Source organism: Martes martes, assembly GCF_963455335.1.
Source record: "Martes martes genome assembly, chromosome: 2".
NCBI classification, from domain to species: Eukaryota; Metazoa; Chordata; class Mammalia; order Carnivora; family Mustelidae; genus Martes; species Martes martes.
In genome coordinates this window covers 67,831,291-67,854,024 of record NC_137889.1, presented here as the reverse complement: position 1 = coordinate 67,854,024, position 22,734 = coordinate 67,831,291, and the positions used below count along the sequence as shown (strand labels likewise).

At 41.3% G+C, this 22,734-nt stretch overlaps 1 protein-coding gene across 6 annotated transcripts in view; it reads left to right on the top strand.

The window, feature by feature from the left end:
- SH3D19 (SH3 domain containing 19) overlaps positions 1 to 22,734 on the top strand; it is a 179,061-nt gene that overhangs the window by 116,982 nt on the left and 39,345 nt on the right. For 3 of the 6 annotated variants that reach the window (XM_080796456.1, XM_080796458.1, XM_080796455.1), the window contains exons 3-7: positions 8,455 to 8,495; positions 14,857 to 14,899; positions 17,175 to 17,313; positions 17,451 to 17,613; positions 18,342 to 19,343. In XM_080796456.1, coding sequence (XP_080652582.1) covers positions 8,455 to 8,495; positions 14,857 to 14,899; positions 17,175 to 17,313; positions 17,451 to 17,613; positions 18,342 to 19,343 — 1,388 coding nt within the window. Of the gene's footprint in view, positions 1 to 8,454; positions 8,496 to 13,481; positions 13,523 to 14,856; positions 14,900 to 17,174; positions 17,314 to 17,450; positions 17,614 to 18,341; positions 19,344 to 22,734 lie in introns of all 6 variants that reach the window. The other 3 variants (XM_080796460.1, XM_080796459.1, XM_080796457.1) reach the window with 3 other exon arrangements.

The following is a 22,734-nucleotide window of genomic DNA, read 5'->3' as shown; positions in this document are numbered from 1 at the left end:
TATTGCTTTCTGTTTTGAGAAGCAAATCAGGGCTGACCCAAGGCTTTGTTTATAAAAGTACATATAAGGTATTTTGGGGTTTTCGTTTTTTGAAATGGAGCAACTCAAGGACTTTTGCTAATTGTAGTCCTGAAATAACTATCTTTTTTTTTTTTTTTTTAAGTGCAAGCAGTCCTTGATTTATAAACATCTGACCTAGGGTTTTTTTTTTTCATAGAATGAAAAAATGTCCATCAGAAAAAGACTCATTTTTTCATCTGGTACAACCAGAGTACCACTTTTCTAAAACTGTTCTTGGTGCTAGAAATTCCTTTTACTTTTTTCCTCTCTCCTCATCGCCTTTGTCCTGTTTTTTCATATCCAGCCCCCAATTTTATCCCACTACTGCCACCATCAACTGGCAACCAGAAATGACAAAGTCACCTGCTTTTGCATCCATATAAATCCTATTGCTCTGTTTTCCCACTAACTTAGTGGTTCTCTAGTGCAGGTGATTCTCCCCTCCCCCTACCTGCCCAGAGGACATTTGGCAATGTCTGGAGACATTGTGGGTTGTCACAGCTGGCAGGGGGTGGGAGGAAATACACTCTTGGTATCCAGTAGATCGGGGACGCTGCCAATCATCCTGTAATAAATAGGACAACCCCTCGTCCTTTACTAATGTCAGTCGTGCCAAGGAGGAGAACTTGTATTAGCTCTATTCCAGCATCAGCTGTTTTCTTCAACTCCTTGTATAACATTTTTTTCACATTTTTAAAATCTTTTATTTATTGATCTTATCAACATGACTGCATTCTTCTTGAGAACAGAGGTCGTATATTCGTATGGGTTTCCCCAGTCTGGGGTATGACACCGGGTTCATAGTAAGTGCTCCATGGTTGAATAATTGCATGCATAAATAAGACACCCACTTCTCCATTGCCTTCCTGGCACTTCCAGAAACCAACTCTTGCATACTCTATCTTCCCTACCTCCACTCATTATTTATCTCATCAAATATTAGTGTGTCAGTCCTATCAACAGTATATTTTGTTCCTAAAAATGTGGATGGGCCCACAGTTTTAAGACAGAATACTGGCACTCCAGGTTTATTCATAAATGCTGCTTTCAAGGCAGGCGTGCCACAGACGCCATGGTTGGTACATACAGACCAGCTGTGCTCAACAGTGCTTGTTTTAGGGAGATGTCCCCAATAAATTCTTACTTGCTTTTGAGACACTTTGCTGTCATATCCTTGACCCATAGATTCTTAATGTTTAACCTGGCTGGTGGTGCCTGGCATCAGCACTTACCTTTTTTTTTTTTTTTTTAAAGATTTTATTTATTTGACAGAGGGAGATCACAAGTAGGCAGAGAAGCAGGCAGAGAGAGAGAGGAGGAAGCAGGTTCCCCGCTGAGCAAAGAGCCCGATGCGGGGCTCGAGCCCAGAACCATCATGACCTGAGCCGAAAGCAGAGGCCTTAACCCACTGAGCCACCCAGGCGCCCCAGCACTTACCTTTATAGCATGTTCTCACATTGGCATGGCATTAGAGTTCCAGTCCCTTCTTACATCTTACCAAGGCTTCCTTATATGCTCTACTCAAACCATGTTCAGCAGTCCCCCTTGCTGCTAGTCTTTAGTTGCATGTGCTGCCTGACACTCCTGATTCAAAACCTTTCCTCCTACATGTTCTTCTGTCTCCGTCAATACACATAACACGTTTTGGACGCCTTTCTCTAAGACCCCAAGATCAACTGATAATATACCTTCTTTACCTCCATTGCACCTTGAGCCTACCCCTGCATACTATTACTAGAATGGCAGTTGCAATATTTGTCTTTCTCACTGAGAGCAGAGTCTATGCTTTCAAGGCATTCCTAGTGCCGTGTGTATATGTATGTATGTAGGGATATATGGATATACAGTATTACATATTACGTATGTAATAAGCATTGGTTGTATGAGAATGGATGAAACAGAATACGTCTTCCAGTCTGCAAAAATTACACCAATCTGGCTAAAACTTTCTGCTAGGAAATGGAGATGAATCCATCCAAATGTTAGAGAGCCTCTGGGAAAGATGGTACAAAGAGATAAACTTCATGTTCACTGGCAGGTTTATCAGCTTGATCGGAGGGCTACACCTCTAGATCGCATTAGCTTAACTTTCTGTTAAGTGAATGACTTTTTTTTTTTTTTTTTGCGAATGACTTTATTGACTGGTACTTTAATGATGTGCCCACGCCTTTAATTGAGAGTTTTTACAAAGAATGTATTTTTAACGGTATATTCAGTTGCCTCTGCACTGAGAAGGAACTCCAAAACCAGATGAGATAATGATGATGGGCACTTGCAGGTGGTATTCTGATTTGTGTGCCAAACTAGCCATATCCAGCAGCTTCGTGTTCTGGTTTGTGGAAACAGTTTTCCTCACCAAAGAGAGGAGGCAGGGGAAATTATTTAAAGCTTGGAAATAAGCTCTTGCTTTGAAAGTTGTATAAATATTTTTTAGGGGATGCCTGGGTGGTTCAGTGGGTTCAGTGTCTGCCTTTGGCTCAGGTTGTGATCCCGGGGTCCTGGGGTTGAGCCTCACATCAGACTCCCTGCTAAGCCTGCTTCTTCTTCTGCCTGCCCCTTCCCCTGCTTGTGCGCTCTCTTTCTGTCTCTCTCTGTGACAAATAAATAAAATCTTTATAAATAAATAAATATTTTTTAGACTCTATTTCATTATGATAAATAAAACATAATCTGGTTGGGTTTTCTTAGGTGAGATTAAGAATGACCATTATGGTTTGCTTTGTTGATTTTGACAGTATCAAAATGTCATACATAGCAACTTTTATTTTGTTTTGTCCTACATCTGCAGAGTCTGGAGGCAACTCCAATGTGAAAATTTTTGGATTAGCTTTATGCTTGAGGGTACTTGCCTATATATTGAACCTTTTAAAGCATCTAGAAACTTTAACCCATGCACTCAAGCATGAATCTTCTGGACTGTAATGAGATGGTAGTAAATTCACATCTGGTTCTGCCACTTGCCAGCTGCATCACTGCAGACAGGATACCTAACCTCCACACTTTATTTTCTTCATTTGTGAGAAAGATTGTGTGTTTGGCACATGTAATAAGCAGTTTTCATCATCATCTTCATTGCTGAAATCTAATTAGAAATTCATTTCGTTAGGTTAAACTCTTTTAAGATGCAGTTTTCTCTTAAAAACACCTTCTTCGTGGCTCCTGGGTGGCTCAGTGGGTTAAAGCCTCTGCCTTCAGCTCAGGTCATGATCCCAGGGTCCTGGGATCGAGCCCCGCATCGGGCTCTCTGCTCGGCAGGGAGCCTGCTTCCCCCTCTCTCTCTGCCTGCCTCTCTGCCTCTTGTAATCTCTGTCTGACTTGTGATCTCTGTCTGAAAAAAAAAAGAAAAAAAAAAAAAAAACCACCTTCTTCACCCTAAGGCTACGTGCAAACACGGTAGTAGACAGTGACCCTCAACACAGCCTAAAACAGAGTGGGATGAAGGGTAGAAGGGGACTCCGAACAGCTAGGGAGGGCCCCCAGAGTCCTGGAGAAAGGTAAGTCATAGGGAGTTAGACCTGACGCTATTGCGTCCTGACCTCAGCTTTCGGTTCTTCTCCTCAAAATCTGAAAGCTGTGTCCCCTAACCTACTTCTTTCCCCCCGGAAGGGTCTTTGTCACATGGCAGGAGTTGTTTTATCTGTCCTACCAAGAGCAAAGGGCAGCAGTCCTTGAAGAGCAGAAGGCAGAGGCCCGGGAACAGATCTGCAGAGGGCCAGGATGTGGGTTTCTTCGTGTAGGGTGGAGCAGAGATGCGCTTTGGCAGTCATTTGTTTTGCCAAGTGGTCTGGGCTCACTCAGCGTCCATCGGAACAGCAGAAACCAGAGGAGAGCACAGTTAATCTCAAAGAAAAAATCTTTTAAAAACATTGAATGCTGTGTGATAGCACACCCCAGCATGAAAACCTGTCAAGGGTTGTATGTGTCGTCAGATGCTTTGTGATGTCCCTAAAGATTACAGACATCAACAGTGATAAAGCTGTAATAACAGTAGTGTGTTCCAGACCCAGTGTAAGATGCTTTAATGCATTTTCCCTCCTATTCTTCCCAACAAGCTCATGACGGAGTTAAGTTATTCCTGATTTTATACACGAGGGAGAGAGAATAGAAGCTAAATAATTTGCACAAAATTATACCAGCTAGCATGGGGAGGCACTGGAAGTACCTACAAACAATTGAAGTTTAGAACCAGCTCTCTGAACTACCAGGCTCTACTGCTTCCTTCTCTGCTCAGTGGTTCAGTGGCCATGACTATTGCCCCACAGTGCCCATCCTTCCTGGACGTTCCCAGCTAAGACATGAACCTGAGCTCATGCTAAGGGAGAACTTCCATGAGGGCTTCTTTTAAGACTATGGATGGAGGGACACCTGGGTTGCCTCAGTTGGTTAAGCATCTGCCTTCAGCTCAGGTCATGATCTCAGGGTCCTGGAATCAAGCCCCGAATTGGGGTTCATGCTCTGTTTCTCTCAAATAAATAAATAAAATCTTAAAAAAAAATACGGAGTGGAACCTTCACCTACAGCCTCTGCTTTGTATACAGATGGAGAAAAGGGGGGGTCTTCATTTGCCTCCTTTTTTATTTTCTCTACCACAGAACCTGTTAACTTAGAAAGGAGAACATTAAACTTTAGAGTTTGGAAAATGCTGTTTTAGATATGATACTGATTGGTTGGTTGGCTGGCTGGTTGGCTCTCTGGATGGCTGGTTGGTTGGTTGGTTGACTGGTTGGCTGGTTGGTTGGTTGGTTGGCTGGTTGGTTTATAGAGCTAGCCTAAACATGATGCTGTAAATCTTGAGAATTGTAGAACCTGGGATGACCTCAGTCAGAATTCTGTTTGGTGCCAAGGTTCTACCACCCTTCTATCCCCCCACCCAGCTTTCTATTGAAGTGTAACATATATTTACAAAGTAAGCAGCTCAATGAATTACCACATCTACTTGGCGCCCAGAAGACCCCACGTATGTGTTTCCTAGGGCACCCTATCAGTGTGCCACAAACTAGGTGACTTAGAACAGCAGAAATGTATTGCCTCACAGCTCTGGAGGCTACAGGTTTGAAAGCAAGGTGTCCTCAGGGCCACACTCCCTCCGAAATCTGTAGGGGAATCCTTCGTTGGCTCTTGCTCGCTTCTTGTGGACAGTCTTTGGCATTACTCAGCTTACAGCCTTGTCACTCCAGTCTCTGCCTCATTGTCACCTGGTGCCTTTCCTCTGTGTCTCTCTTATGGTTTTCTTCTAAGGACAGCAGTCTTATTGGATTAGGGCACCACCCTATTCCAGTATGACATCATCTTAACTAATTATATCTGTAATGACCCTGTTTCCAAAAAAAAAGTCATATTCTGAGGTACTGGAGTTAGAATTTCAGCATATCTTTTTTGAGAGGGGAATATTTCGACCCAGACACCCCCATATTCTACCCCAATCAGTTCACCTTCCTCCTTCACAAAGGTAACAGTGGCTTTTTTGTTAACATGGTAATATTATAGTAATACTTACAATATTATTATTTAAATAATAATATCCCACCAGATCAGTGGTAATGAGCAAGGACATAATAGACATTCAGTAACATTCCATATGTTCTGCCTGGACATATGCATGAAATTGTGGCTTTTTTGGCCCTGCCTGTTAAGTACTGAGTTTGAGTCTATTAATTACTAAACTTGAATCAGCAGACACAATATTCACATGCAGAGTCTCTCCAGTTTTGCACCCAGAAGTTCCCCCCTCAACCTCAGCCAACCTATTTGCGTTTTATTACTGTTATTCTTCTGCGTGACCTTATGCTAATTTTTTCAAGTAGTTGTTTACAGAAAGCCTTCAAGAACTGGTTTATTTTTATTTTTATTTTTTTTAGATTTTATTTATTTATTTCAGAGAAGACAGAGCATGAGCAGGGAGGAGGAGCAGGGAGCCTGATGCAGAGCTCGATCCCAGGACCCTGGGATCATGACCTGAGCTGAAGGCAGACACTTAACTGACTGAGACACCCAGGCTCCCCAAGAACTGCTTTCAAAAGTGAGCATTCCCCAGGTGCACCTGGGTAGTGTAGTTGGTTAAGCATTAAACTCTTGGTTTTGTCTCAGGTCATGATCTCAGGGTCCCGTGATCAAGCTCTTCATCAGGCTCCGTAATCAGCATGGAGTGTGCTTGATATTCTCTTTCTCCCTCCCTCAGCCCTTCTCACACGTGCTGTCTCTCCCCCTCTCTCTAAAATAAATAAAATGAAAACAATAATAACATTGCTGGCTCAGTCAGAAGAGCATGCAACTCTTGATCTCAGAGTTGTGAGTTTGAGCCCCATGTTGAGTAGTAGAGATTACTAAAAAATAAACTTAAAACAAAATAAAAATGAGCATTGCTTATCCAACCAACATGGATGGATCTAGAGAGTATTATGCTAAGTGAAATAAGTCAGTCAGAGAATGATAAATACTGTATGATTTCACTCATATGTGGAACTTAAGAAACAAATAAGAGAAAAACAGAAAAAGAGATCTTTAAATACAGAGAACAAACTGGTGGCTGCCAGAAGGGAAGTGGGTGAGAGGATGGTTGAAGTAGGTGAAGGGGATGAAAAGTGCACTTGCTGTGATGGGCACTGAGTAATGTATGGAATTGTGGTATCAGTGTGTTGTACACCTGATACTACAACTTAATTATATGTGAATTTTTAAAAAAAATCTAAGATAACAGAATCAGTATTGCTGAAAACACATGTTTTTATATTACAGTCCTAGTTTCATGACCTTGTAATGACCTCCTGTAATGTTTTTGTTTGGTCAGGCAGAACAATATATTCTTTTTTTTTTTTTTTTAAAGATTTTATTTATTTATTTGACGGACAGAGATCACAAGTAGACAGAGAGGCAGGCAGAGAGAGGAAGGGAAGCAGGCTCCCGGCCGAGCAGAGAGCCCGATGCGGGGCTTGATCCCAGGACCCCGGGACCATGACCCGAGCCGAAGGCAGAGGCCCTAACCCACTGAGCCACCCAGGTGCCCCAGAACAATATTTTCTTAAAGTGTCTCCCATAAAATGAATTGATCTGTTACTGCATCTTCCCCAAGTTTTATCATATCTACCTAAGAAACAGCAAGAGGATTTATACAGATTACCACAAGCATGAGTTTAATAAGATCAAAAATAAGTATAAATTTTAAGAGCATTCAGGGAAAAAAGTGAAGAATTTTATAAACAAGGCGGTTTTTTTCCCCTAAAAAAATCATATCATTAGGAACGCCTGGGTGGCTCAGTAGGTTAAAGCCTCTGCCTTCAGCTCAGGTCATGATCCCAGGGTCCTGGGATCGAGCCCCACATCGGGCTCTCTGCTCAGCAGGGAGCCTGCTTCCTTTCCTCTCTCTCTGGCTGCCTCTCTGCCTACCTGTGATCTATCTGTCAAATAAATAAATAAAATCTTTTTTAAAAAATCATATCATTAATGTTTTAGGTTTGTGTATTTTTTCTAAATGATTTCAAAAACAGTTAGGCCAGCTTGTTTAAATAAAATTTAAAACAAACAACCTGGGGCACCTGGGTGGCTCAGCCGGTAGGTAGCTAGCTGCCTTCAGCTCAGGTCATGATCCCAGGGTCCTGGGATCGAGCCCCGCGTTGGGCTCCCTGCTCAGCGGGAAGCCTGCTTCTCCCTCTCCCACTCCCCCTGCTTGTGTTCCCTCTCTTGATGTCTCTCTCTCTGTCAAATAAATAAATAAAATTTTCAAAAAAAACAAAACAGCCCTACCAATTAGTGGTTATAAACCTTTGCAGCTAACAACTTGACGGTGAGTGAACGGAGGCTCGGAAGGATTTGTGCGACTTAACCCAAGGTCACACAGTCAGGGACACCCAGGACCAACCAGCCATTGAACAAAACTCAAAGCAACCAGAAGACTTTCATTTTTAGGTGGTGATGTTCTAAATTCTAATCTTAGGAAGAAATGCTGTTCTTTTTTAGGTCAAATTAACTATAAAAATGATCTATTTTGATCTGTTGTGAGAAGACAGGAATTCCCGTGTCAAACACCAGAGACATATAGGGGGTCAGAACTCTTCTGATTACCGTGTAATTGCTGCCTGACTTCAAGTGCTGTCCAAAGTATCACTGGAAGATGCAGTGTGTAGGTAGCTGTGAAAGCAATTTTAAGGCAGATTTTTATTTGCACTGCACATATACTTCACCAGCCTTCTCATTTCCCATAAAACATTTTATATCCAAGGCAATTTAAAAACTTTTTTTTTTTAATTTATGTTTTGTAAGGAGGATAAGCCAGTAACTAATACATCAAACTTGCTGCTTGGCGCCATATTGAGTCCCAGAAATGACCTGGCATTATGAAAGATTCTTCTTCAAAAGGATTAATGAATACAATAATGTTTTCTTTCTTTCTTTTTCTAGCCAAGGACCCTTGTCATCCATTAGAGCGGTAATCAAGAGATGTAAGTTTGTTTTTTCCTGCTCTGTATTTTCCTCTGTGGTATTTTAAATGATGGTTTAGGCTTCCAGCAAGTGATTGTATTTGATGAATCTTACAAAGAACCCAACAAAAGTAGCTTCCCTCTTCTCCTAAGGAATAATAAACCATTTCAGACAAGCAGTTAGTTTTTCAACTTTCTTTTCAACTTTCATTTATTGATAAGCCCATTCCTCAGAATAATATTTTTCTCTCACAGAACTAAACTATTTTTAAAAATATGGATTGTATGGTCAATTTTTATGATCTAAAATAAATTTACCGTTTTCTATAGGTAGAAACATCTGATCGGTATAAAAAAAGAAAAATCAAACCCTGTCCTTTTTGAGTCATTTGTTTCTGTAGTGTTTTTATTTAACTATATAAATGCCTGTGGAGATCGGCTCACTTCCACATACAAGTGCCAGAATAGAATTCTCTCCAAAATGGTGCATTCATACTTTGAATCTTACCTCTTAGTTAAAGCTTTACCAAACCTCTTGGTTAAAACTTGCTTTTGGTGCAGAATTTTTACATTGTTTTTTTTTTAATTCTTTTTTTTTAAGATTTTATTTATTTATTGGTTAGAGAGAGAGAGAGAGAGAGAGCACAGGCAGACAGAGTGGCAGGCAGAAGCAGAGGGAGAAGCAGGCTCCCCGCTGAGCAGAGAGCTGGATGTGGCACTCCATCCCAGGACGCTGGAATCATGACCTGAGCCGAAGGCAGTCGCCCAACCAACTGAGCCACCCAGGCGTCCCTTTTTACATTGTTTTTAACAGAAGAGTCTGCAAAGTTCCCTTTAGTTTTAGGGAAACTAAACAGAACATGGGTTACCTGTTTTAAATATAAGGAGGGGATTTTTTTTTTTTTTTAAACCAGCAGAATAGATTTTGTTCAAGAGTAGCAGAGAATTGCAATCTGGGACAAGCAAGCTACAGCAAAACCATAGGCAAGTGTGCAGAACAAAAGAGAAGAACATTCTTTTAGAAAGTAAAGGGGGGGATTGGGAAGACTATTATAAACAAAAAGCCCATTGGAGTAAACTGGGGAGTTCAAAATATAGTGGCTTCTCACTGGCTGAGTTGTGACAGTCTCTCATTGACTGAGGTTTTGCTAGGGGAGAAGGAAAGGCCTTCTTCCTGAAGGCGGAGTATCACGGTATCTGCTGAGCTCCTCCTGTTGGATCTGCAATTGGCGACAAGTGGTAGAGCATGAGAGCTCCCCCTGCCAGCCTCTCACCTCCTTCAGAATGAGGTTTCTGATAAGGTAGGGATTTTAGATGTTCTTTGCAGTATTTGAGCTGAGGTCACCACCCTGAGGAGAATATATCCCTATTTTTAAAAACATAATTTTGTAGTACTAGGTATAAATTTAGGATATCCATGGATTGTGAAGAGTATGCATTTAAACCATTGCAGTGAAAATTTTGCAAGGTGGCCATACAGAAGGATATTCTGCATTTCCCACATTTTATTTTTGTTGGTGGTGAATTATAAAGATATGGGAATGCCACAGTATATGTTGAAGGGAACTTGGATATGAAAATGGAAAATTCATGCCTTAGAGCCCTTTGAGGGCAGGGTGGTGTATGGAGATGATTGGGAGAGGGCACAGAGAAAATTAAAAAAAAAAATCAGGGTCTGGAATTTAGGCAAGAATTTTTTGCTGGAGATATAATTTGGGGTAGTCAAGGTTATAGGCAAAACCTAGGAGTAGCTGAACCCTTAAAGAGGAAACATAGAGGCCAGAGAAGGTGATAAAGGGCAGAATCCTGGGAAATAATTGATGTCTGAGAGACCACGCTCTGCCTTTAGGGTGCCATAGGGCAAAAGGTGAATGACCCCCCAAAATTCTTCCCTGCTAAGGAGGAGAGACTGAGTCCTGTCTGCTGGCTTCTTGGATTTTAGGACCTCTTTGTTGGGGACTATAATAATTTGAACTTGACTTCCCATAGATCCTCTAGGATGGGTCTTGCTTCTACCTTGAGGCCCCTGTGCTGTGCAAGGCTTTTGGAGAAGGCAGACAAGGTGGAGTGGGCAAAAAAGAAAAAAAGTCTGAAAAATAATGATCAGAAAACGGAAAAAAAACAGGAGACAACTATACGTTAGAGGTTAAGGGAAGGGAGGTTTTTTAAAAGGATAAGTGAACTGCAAATAGCCCTTAATGTTTCAGTAAGAACAAGCCAAAGGTGACTGAGAATAGGTCATCTTATGTGGCCCTTAGGCCAGTGGTGACCTTGGAGAGAGCACTTTCAGTGGAACACTGATGTTGGAAGCCACGCTTTGATTTGAATAATGAATAGAATATGTGGAGGTCGGGACAGCTGGGGTAGGCTACTCTTTTATGACATTTGGTGGTAAGTAGAGGAAGGAAAGGCCGAGGAGTATCAAACAGAGAGGAGATTTGGACATGACTATTCAGGATGAGGAAGCTTGGAGACATTTGTAGGCAGTGGGGAAGGAGTTCGTGGAGACTGGCACGTTAAAAGGGGCATTTGGTGAAATAGGGCCCTAGCAGAGAGGAAGGAGGCGAAACAACGGGAAAACTTGCTTTGAGGTATCTTTAAAAAAAAAAAAAAACTAGGGCGCCTGGGTGGCTTAGTGGGTTAAGCCGCTGCCTTCGGCTCAGGTCATGATCTCAGGGTCCTGGGATCGAGTCCCGCATCGGACTCTCTGCTCAGCAGGGAGCCTGCTCCTCTCTCCCTCTCTCTGCCTGCCTCTCTGCCTACTTGTGATCTCTCTCTGTCAAATAAATAAATAAAATCTTTAAAAAAAAAAAAACTAACTCGGTTGTCTTTTAATTCTTATTTATCAGTTACTTTGCGTACACTCAGAGAAATACTTTTCAGTTGTATTATTCCTGGATGTTTAGGCAAGAAGGTCAGATATCCTCATGTGATACCATGTAAATGCAGAATGAAGAATAACTGTGTCCTCCCCTTCTCTTTTGCACTTTTTGCCCATTCTGTAAGAAAAAGCTATAAACAATTTTTGGCCTACTCAACCCAGTGAAATGCCTGTTTTCCTCTCCCATACTTAGTCATTCTTCTCCAGCAAGGAGAAGGACTTCATTACATTTGAAAAGCAAGGTTCCTTTACTGGTGGTATTTTAAATTCTTCCATAATGATACTGGTTCCAGTCAAGTCTTGAGGTCCTCCTTTTTGCGGTCATTCTTGTGAGCCCTAAATATTATGGGTAAAGATTTTGAAGGATTATAATTGGATATATCTGGAATTTTATGCTTTTCCTTTCATTAACTTTTTAAGAGAAAATTATTCTCTGAAATTCAGATTCAGCTACTGTTCATTCCTGCTGTGAGTCTGGAACTGCTCACATACATTATAAGACAGTGCTCTGCATGGTAGATGTTAACCCCATTTTACAGATGGTAGATCACTGAGTCTCAGAAAAATGAAATGGCTGCACTTCAGCCATTTGAGATGGTTAGATTTGAGATGTTAATCCAAACTGCCTGACTACGAGGTCATTGAGCTTTCAAACCACAGATGTTCTTATTATCATGTCAAACACGTGACTCATGCCATCTCAAGGAAATGTTAGGGCGTTTGGGGTTTTTTTTTTTTTTTGTGATTATTGTGGTTTTCATTGGCAAGGTGGTCCTATAGCAATGATGCTTATAATAATCCTTCTATGTGTTTATTTCATGTGATCATCATTTAATCAGTAATTTTGAATTATTTAGAATCATGATTAGCTTCTACCTCTCTTGGCTCCATGAGGAGTTAAACTGCTTCAAGGAACAAAGTTCTCCCAGCCCTTCCCATAACAGGCTGTATGACCTGGGATAATTCATTTAACCTCTCTGTGTCCCATCCTCCTCATCTGTAATGTTGGAGTAGGATAATCACTGAGCATCCGTCTGTGCTTACGATCCTGTTGGAATTTAGAAGGACTCCTTATTAGTAGTAATATTGCAAATCCAGATCTCTGTCTTTTATAAACAGCTGAATATGAATTTATTTTGTACTTAAAATTTAACCATATGAACTAGACAAGTTTGAAAATAATTCTGTGGAACAACAGGATAACTTTTAACTGTGGCCTTAATCTGAAAGGCACAGAAGAGTAGCTAGCAGTTTGTGGCAGGGTTCAAAGGAACATGTTGGTCTGTATGAGCATCAGTGGCAAATTTGATCGTCCTAGCAACACCTACACCAAGTCTGATCTGGGAAAGCGAGAATGAGAGGAAGTGGGTAGTGGAGTAATTAGCAGGAAGACTGAGAGATGCTGTATGAAAATCTAATGTATTTCTAGCAACTAACCTTGCTCAACACTGGCAAAAAGAGCCGGTCATTCTATAAGGATCAAGAGAGAAAAGAGATTTCATACATCAGTGAATACGAAGGGAAAAAAAAAAAAAATCAAGGCAGGAGAGAGGAAAGCAGTGACTCCCAAAGGACCTGGAGGAGATCAACAAGTAAGGCTGGGAGACCTCTGTCCCTCGTTCTGCCCCCTCCCGAGGGGGAGTACCCCTCTGCTAACCAGGGGCTCCTGCCACTAATCACCTCTGCTGTGAAGGAGCGGAATCAAGTGAAAAACCACTGATTTAAGAGAATGTAAATTGACTACCGGGTTCCCCTTTAAGTACTATATTCATACTTTAAAATTAAACCCTGTTAAAGTAGCAAATTGATTTTTCAAATTGGTTTTTAGGTTTTTTTGGTTTTGTTTTGTTTTTTGCAGTGTTGTTAAAAACTGTAGGTAGGTTTATTTTTACTGGAGTTATGTGGGTGAATGTCCCTGTCTGTAGAGATGTCTCCTTGCCTGTTTCTTTACTCTCTGAAACTGTGGTGCATCAACTTCCCTTTTCTGTCCCAGTGTGCAGATGGGAGGGAAACAGCAGCATGGCAGAACAGTCTTGTTCCTGAATTCCCTTTAAAGCCTAGGCAACTGGTTCACTCTTCTTTTTTCTCCCTTTCCTCTTCTATAACCCCTTCTTTTTTTCCCTTAGCACTCATGAATAGTGCACAGCCAAAATGCCCCGTGGAAGAGGTACGTTTGTGACAATGACATGGTATCATTTTAATAGTGTTGTGTCTGCTGATTCTGGCTGTCGCGACGGTGGTGACGTGATCATAGCACTCTTGTGCCTCTGTCTGACTTAATGCAACCTTTCTTACGAATCACATACCCCGCTCAGAGCTTGAGCCTCTCTGTCCTCTCTTATTCCAGGAGACAAAACGTACCTCTGCTTGGTTTAGCTCTCAATAAAAATTTGACAGTGCCATCGGCTAAGGATACGCATGTAGGATTCCTGATAGACCAGCCCAGCAGTTGTCACAGCTCCCACTCCAGCCTAGATTTCATCCCCACTGCCCACCTCCACCCCTGCACCCCGGCTTCGGCAGCCTCCATCTTCGGAGAGGATCCGAAGTTAATAGGAGGAAGGAAGGAGAGATTCATACCGTCAGCCTTCTCAGTCAGAAGAATGGAAAAAGTAGACTACTAGAGAGAGATAAAGGCAGATGGTAGAAATAGTTTATATCAGAAACAATTTCCCCTTTGTGTGCATATCTTTACAGTTTGGTACTTGAAGGTTTTCTTAAAGGAATTGTTAGAATGTGCTTCTTGAAAAGAGGTATACTGTTCTCCATGACACATATATGTAATGTGTGGCACCATATGTGACATTTTCCAGATCATGTGATTAAGACTTGATTTAATTCAAAAATAAATTTGGAAAAAGTCTGAACCATCTAGTTTTTTGAGTTTGAGGCTTAAAGGAAAACTCGGTGCTGTGTATACAGTAGTATGTGCTAGAAACATGTTTATAAAAGTGTTGTGAACAGTTTTTTGCATTTCTTATTATTATCTTTGAATTTAAGTATTAAAACAATTTAAAGGTTATAAAATTCCAGAAATATTAGAAAATAGATGGAAATCAGACCTCTTTCACTTTCTTTACAATAGAGTTGTTAACAGCTATTGCAAAAGTACAGTCACAGGGATTAGAATAGATATTTAAAATTTTTTCTGCCCATTGTAATTTCATGTCATTGTCGTAATGCTCTTACCAGGCAAATTGTATTTAATAGTTGTCTTCTTTTCCCTTTCGCTCTTCAGATTATTTTCAGAACCATGGAATGTGCTTTGGGGAATTTTTGAAATCTGTGTTTTCTTATGCAATTCAAATATGTAAATAAAATTAATATGCCATGTAAAAATATCAGTTTGATTTGCTTTTCTACTTATGGATGTTAAAATTCAGATATCCTCTATGATTTGAAGTATCAGCTAACTTTTTCCAATAATGTACCCTATAAAAATTTAAACCTTAATTGAATGTACTAATTTTGTATTTTAACAGTTTATTCTTTCTTCTGTAGCTTCTCGGACTTCTTTTCAGAGCGAGCTTCATCGAGATAGGAGGTATGGTTATAACAGAGGTCATCTATTCTGCGAATAATGAAATCAAAGTATGCTACCCATTAACAAGTTAAATATTTCTCTTTCATAAGCAGTGTGTTTACATAAGCAGTGTTCTGCCTCACCAGTACATTTCCTGAATTAATCTGTAAGCTTGAATGATGAAAATTTTGGTGGGAAAAGAAGTAATACAAACCTCAGAATGTTCTTTTGGCAATAATTATTTACTTAAGTTAATTGTTTAAATGTTTATTAAGTGAATGCTGTATGTAAAGAACGGTCATAACTGCTTCAAAGAATTGCTCAAAGAAATGCTTTGTACCTCCTTGCTGCTTAGTAAATGTTGCATAGATAAATGGATGACAAGATAGAAAACAATGGAACAATAAGGAGAGGAGAAGAGTCAGGATGGATGGATAACTAATTGGATAAATGGCTGGATGACTGGTTGGAGAGAAGGAAGGAGGGTGAAGGGAGGGGAGAGTCGCTGGATAGACAGAAGGAAGTACCAGTAGACAGACAGATGGTTGAATGGATGGAAGCATGGATGGGTGGATTTTTATAAGACAGGATCCCTGCTTTCACATTTCTTACAGGGTAATAGAGAATAATGAAGAATGAGGATTTTAGCGTCAGACATAACCGAGTTCGAATTTTGATTTCACTGCCTTCTTGTTGTGTGGCCTTGGGCAAGCTGCTTAACCTTTTCTTAGCTTCTGTATCTCCATCTTTAAAATGTTGCTTATCAGGGAACGTGGCTGGCTCAATGGGTACAACATGTGACTCTTGATCTCAGAGTTTTAAGTTCGAGCCCCGTGTTGGGTACAGAGATTTACTAAAAATAAAATCTTTAAAGAGAAATGTTGCTAGTCATACCTACCCCAAGGCTGTCATAAGGATTAGTGCATGTGTAGTGCTTAATATTTATTAGCCAATAACTCATTAGTTAGACAAAAGCTTTAAGCAGAGGTCTTTAGGTAATGCAATTCAAATTTAATCAATAAGCAGGTTCTACTGTTTCATGAGCTAGCTGAGAATGCGTGAATATGCCCAGTTTTGATAATAGCAGAGCTTTTTTTTTTTAAGATTTTATTTATTTATTCAACAGAGAGATAGAGCCAGAGAGCACAGGCAGAGGGAATGGCAGAGGGAGAGGCAGGGTCTGCACTGAGCAGGAAGCCTGATGCCAGGGCTTAATCCCAGGATCATGGGCTTATGACCAGAGCCAAAGGCAGATGCTTAAACATCTGAGCCACCCAGGTGCCTCAATAGCAGTGCCTTTTTTTTTTTTTTAAAGATTTTATTTATTTATTCAACAGAGAGAGAGTACACACAGGCAGGCAGAGGCAGCGAGAGAAGTAGGTTCCCTGCCAAGCAAGGAGCCCAATGCAGGACTTGATCCCAGGACCCTGGGATCATGACCTGAGCCTAAGGCAGCGGCTTAACCAACTGAGCCACCCAGGCATCCCAGCAGTGCTTTTTTATTTTCATTTTCTGTAGAGTGCTAGAGAAGGTCAGGGCAGATCTCATCTTCCCTGCTTGTTAGATAAGAATACTGAGGCTCAGAGAGGTTGATTGCTTGCTCAGAGTCACACAGTTGGTGTTTGTTAGGAAATGAGGTTGACTATAAAGTTTAAACATGAGAATGTAGAATCAGATTAAGAAAATGATGAAAGGAGCCATGCCTGAATTGCCTGAATTACTGTGGTGCCAGTATTAAAGGTTAGTTACCAGAGTCATATACCACACTGACCAGGAGCACAAACACACATAGCAAGGTCTAGAAATGAACATGCAATCTCTAAACACTTAGAGATGACTTTGAATTGGGGCAGAGCCTAGGTGAGGAGGAAAAGGATATTGTTCTTATATGGTATCATGTCAGAGTATATCATTTATAATGGCAGAAAATGAAGCAGTTCTATTTGACCGGTGTACTTTCTGCCTTACCATATATTATTTATGTTCATAGTCTAGGCTGGATAGCAGAACCCTGGAATGAAGAGATTGTGTGAGCCTTCCTTAGCCCTTATTCTTACCCAGCAAGGCAGAGCTGAGTATGCTCAAGGCACATCTCTAACTTTGAGTCCCGGAGTCCTGGAAGATGACTGTCTTCTGCTCCCTTGATAGCCCAGGCCAGACAGGTCATTTCTAGGACTATGGCAATTCTTACGTAACTTTTTTGAGGCAGTGGTTGTTTTTAGGAATCTTTGAATGTTTGAGGTAGACAATAGCTTATTATCAACCTGCAAACCCTCACTGAGGTCTTGTCTGCTAGGCGCCCAGAGATCACCATTGTGGCAGCTGAGCCCCTGAGGCCGGCCTCGTGGTTCCCAGGAGCCCCACCCCCGGGACTGGGATTTCCCCCCTCTTCTGCAGCAGGTCCTTGGAGGCCCAGTGAGCTGGTTCCTGCTGAGGTAAATAAATGTCACATTATCTCTCTGCATTTTATTTTTTAAAGTGAGTTCAAAGATAAGAAGAGTGAGACTATTAATACATCAATACTTTGTATCTGGTCCATAGATGTCTAAAATCTTCATTCTTTATTTTGCAGCTCCCACCATCTTATGAACAAGTCATAAAAGAAATCAACCAAGTTCAAGTGAATACTACGAATAATAATAATGCTGCTGCCACTCCAAGGCACACAATTACTTCTGCAACTCAGACTGACTTTCCAGAAGAAATAGACAACCAGCTGCCTCAAAGTAATGCAAGTAATTTGTCTTCCCTAATTCTGACCTAGATCTAGGGGAGTAATCAGTAGGCTTCTGGACTTTAAAATAATTTGCGACTTGTGCATAATTCATTGAGCTCTGCTTCCCAGGCAGTGTGATCACTGTGTGCTTCCATTATTTTGGTTTGCTGTGATTATCACAATAGATCATTCTCATGAGCTGCAGCCCCAATCTCTGGGGCTCACCCCTGTTCATATCGCAAAAACAGCGTTCTTTTAACTCATGGTTGTATTACTGTTGATCCCCTTTATGCCCATTGAGAAGGATGCTCTATTTAGCAACCTTAAACTTGATAAAGTGTAAAAGACGGTTGTTCCATTAGGCTTTTAAAAAGCATCGTGTTCGTATAACAGATAAGAGTAAGTTCTTACTTTGGAAAAGTAAAGCAAGCAATATTGGAATTCTGACGAGAGGGAAAGGGTTCGTGTGATAAGTCTGCTGGGAATTGAGAATTTAATGGTGTTTTAAAAATATTATGTAATGAATATTTCTCTTATGAATAAATACAACTTGAAGAACACTCCTGTGAGAAGCTGAGTGTAAACATTTCCGCATTGATTTTGGAATTACTTTTTACTAATTAAGGAAACCAAGATCTCTTGATATTCTACATGTATATTTAAACAGTCTGTGTATTTTCTGGGTGTTTTTTTTTTCTTTTAAATTACAATGTTGCGACTTGTGTCTGTGGGTTTTGGTCTTGTCAGCACTACAGGCACCTCTCAAGCCTCTCCAGGCTTCCCCGGTGGTCTCCGCCAGTGATCTTCCAACAAATGTTGCACCTTTAATAGTCTTTGATACTTCAGAAGAACAGAACTGTCCAGAGAACTCCAGTGCTACAAGATGTCCAGTGCCAAGACCAAGATCAAAAGCCAACCTCAGACCGGTAGCCAGAGACAGTCACATTAAAGAGCAAAATCACCAGAAAACCAGCCCTGCAGCCACAGACAAGGAATCCTCGCTGAGCCAGCCCCAGTCTTTGTTGGATAGTACCAACAACTTGGATAGTCAGGCAGTGATGAACATTATGAACACAGAACGAAGCCAAAATAGTGTCGTTTCAAGAATCAAAGCATTTGAGGGCCAGACAAATAAAGAAACCTCGGGACCACCCTTGAAACCAGAAATTGCTCCCCGCACACTACCCCCCAGGCCTGCTCTTCCCTCAGGGAAACCCTCAGTGGCTCCCAAGCCAGCTGCCAACAGAGCTTCTGGAGAGTGGGATTCCTGGACTGAAAACAGACTCAAGGTGGTCCCCAGGGAAGGGCTCACCCCGCAGTCTCCACCGGAAGAAGTAGGGAGCATCCCAGTAACCAAACCTGAATTGCCAAAGAAACCAAATGCTGGCCTTACACGAAGTATTAATCATGAGATTCTGGGAGGAGGGCCCATGGCTGAGAGCCATGACAGTGGGAAGAAAGTCCCAACCCCCGCTCCTCGGCCTTTGTTGCCGAAGAAATCGGTCTCCTTAGAAATCCCCAACTCTACAACTTTGCTGAAACCAGTCACCGTTCCTCCCCGACTCTCAGTGGCGTCACAGGCCAAAGCATTCAGGTCGCTGGGAGAAGGACCCCCGGCCGTCTCCCCGGCTGCAGCTCTGCAAAGCAAGCCTCCAGGGGACATTGACCTCATCAGTTTTGATGATGATGTTTTACCCACACCAGCTGGGAACCTGGTTGAAGAATCTGTTCATTCAGAGATGGTTCTGGGTGAGTAAAAAGGAGAAGTGGGAGGGAGTAGAAACTCACCAGAGGGCATCTTGAATGGCACCTGCTGTTTTAGTTTCTGGGACATAATTTCTGGAGGGTGTGTGTGTGTGTGTGTGTGTGCATGCGCGCGCGTGCGTTCATGCCTATATGTGTACAGAGACAGAAACATAGATTAAGAAACATGGAGCTGGGAGGGAGATGGAGACAGAGGGATAGGAGAATCTGGAATGGGGGAGATGGAGACAGAGAAAGAGGGAGACATGTGTAGATGACTACTACGTGAGCCAGAAATAAGCAGACTGGGTCTAGCGACTAAACCAGGTGTGAGGCTGACTTCCTAACTCTGGCAGGTGGAGAGTCAAGCACTAGGGGGATGCAGGGGAAACTTCTCATAGATGAGAAGTCAACACTGTGGCCCCAGAAGGGCTCCTTAGACTGAGCCAGCCCCATGGGGAGTGCCAGGAGAGGCATTGACCCTGGGGAGGACTCTGGCAAGAGCAAAGCCAGGAATGAGGACCCAGCCATCTGTAGCAAAAATTTTTTCGCTAATCTTCACGGAACATCTTCCCTGGGGAATGAAAAGTTTTGTAAATAAAATACAACAGCTGTACATTTCCTGCCAGGATCAGGACAATTAAATTTCTCAAGAGGAAATTCAGAGAGTATGTTTTCTTTGCTCACACTGTTCAGATGGAGGCTATGATGGTAAAGCTTATCTTTGATTTGTCAAAGTAAGCTGCTTTACTTGTCATTGATGATTCCTTTTACTGCTGTTTACTTATTTGGGTAGCATTTGTGAACATATGAGCTTAATAGTATTTTCAAAAGGTTAGCTGTCATCTTATAAATGTTTAACATGCATCAAAATGGGATAAGCTCTGTGATTCAAAACCAAATTCTGTACAGCACAGGTGTATTTTAAATGATAACAAACATATTTATTAAATATTTATCATGCATAAAACATGTTAGTGGCTACAGCATGCCTCTTGTCTATAAGAGGTAGGAGGAAAGACGTTAGAATGTACTGAGCTTCTGCAGTGTTCCAAACCTTTTGCTAGGTACCCAGACCTACATCATTTAATTTAATACTTAAAGTAACTCTCTGCAAGGTATTGGTATTGTTGGCCTCAGTTTGCAGAAGAAGAAAATGAGACTGAGAGAAATCAGTGGGTAGCTTGCCCAGTGTCTTAACATTAGCAGCTTCCAAGCCATGATTCAAACTCCCATCTTTTTATTCTAGGTCTAGTGTATTTTTCATTATATGACATTGCTAACCAACATTGTATGAATCCTTAACTCAGGTAACACTTCAAGTCTTTGTTACGTCATTTTCTTATTTAAACCTTTTTGGTGTTACAAGGTTCACGGTGGGATAGGGATGGTAAAACCAACAACAGCAAGTTGTTAAGGGGTGGAAATAGCACAAGCCAAAGAAATACCACCTTTTGTAGAAACTGCTAGATTCTGTGAGGATGGCAACTTGATTAATAACTGCTGAGACTTTATTCCCTGTCATCAAACGGATAATTACAGTCATCTTCCAAAAGAAGGTCAACAGTATACATTCAACGTGAATATAGTCTCATGCCTCATACTCAGCCATTTCTGTCCCTTGATTTCTACCACCTCGTTGCACAATATTTAATTATGTAGGCAGTCTCTTAGCGAAGTATGTAATTTGCTTGCCCTACCTGACTCTAACCATTGCTCTTGACTATGGAGTTACACTGAATGCTTACTTCATCATCTTTCTAAACCTGCTCCTTTTCCTATTTTCTGTACCTCACTTAATAATGCCATCATGTCCCCAGCCTTCCTTGGAGAAGCCTAGAGATCATCTTCGAGTCTTCCTATGTGTCACACTTACTGTTTGTTTGGACTTGGAGTCAGGCCAGAGTCTGCCACTTAATTGCTATGTGACTTTGGGCTATTTACTTAACCCCACTGTGCCTCGATTTCCTCATCTATAAAACACAGTAATAATACTCCTCTTGGAGGCAGTGTGAGGATTAAATATGATTGTGCAGGAAAGCCCTGTCCATTGTCTGAAACGTGGTAAGTGCTTATTAAGTAGTAATCATTGTTACTTCTTGCTCTTCACATCCAATTAGATACCAACTCCTGCTGGTTTAACCTTCGAAGTAGTTCTTGAGCCCTCTCATTTCCATCTGCCTGCACTGCCCTACTTTGGGTCTTTATGCCAGATTACTGCAGAGGCCTCCTACTTTGAGCCCCTGCTTTTGCCTCAAACCCATCATGCTCCATATTATGGCTACCCAAGGGATTTTTCTAGAGTATACTCTGGACCTTGTTGCTCCCCCGCTTAATTTCCTCCAGAGGCCTTTAGGATCACCCTGAATTCCTCAGCAAGTAGAGAGGTTTTTGTTTGTTTATTGATCTGGGGCTCCGTGACTTTTTGATGGTGTATCAGTAGCATTGTCTTTGTAAATAAGGAATCACAGTCTCTGTGAAACCTTACTTAATCATCCTGGCATTAGGCAGAAACTGAGATAGGAACGCGAAAGAAAGGAGAGGAACTCACAAATACGTCTTTCCTCCTTTTCCTTCCCTCAAAAATAAAGAAAATCTAATAAACTGGTTTTCATAAAATGAAGTTGCCATATTAATCTCAGGAAATAGAGATCAGAAAATACTGAAGCTGTGAAAACATGGTAAAGATTAGAAAAATTATTAAGGGAAAACTCATAAAACAAGCAATTTAATATTGGATTCATTCCTTGGGTAGAATGCCTTCCAGGTTAATGTAATGGAGCTGAGAAGTATTAGCAATTCCTCTTCACACCTTTACAAATCATACCCAGTTGTCAAAAAAAAAGCAGAATGCCTCTGCTGTCAGCCCCATTACACAGACCAGAATAATAGTTTAGCAGCCAATTTCTGCTATTAACAGAACTCAAGGGAAAGAAATGACAGAAGAGCAAGCCAAGGATGGTGCAACTAATTATGATGACAAGTATATTATGAGAGACAGGTAATGGGCAGAAAACTACATTACCATCAGTGTTTTTCTCAGCCCAGTAATGAAGACCATGCGGATAGAAGTGTAAAAGGGGCCTGCTTGTTTGGCAGCAGGTGTGGAATAATTGGTTTGGTGCGAGACGCTGGAAGGAGGGCAGAGTAACTACTGCAAATAAAGGTAGAGAAAAATGCCATGGACGTTCCTTAGCTTTAGATAGGAGATTGTTTGGGGTTTTGTTTTGTTTTTTTTTTTTTTGTGGGTTTTTTGTTTGTTTGTTTTTTGGTTTTTGTTTTTTGTTTTTGAGATGCTCTGTGTTTTCTCTGTAGAAGCCGGAGCAAACTCTGTGGTACAGTCGTGGCACTGTGGTTCTTAACCCCTCCTGGGAATCACAGAACTCTGAGAATCTGA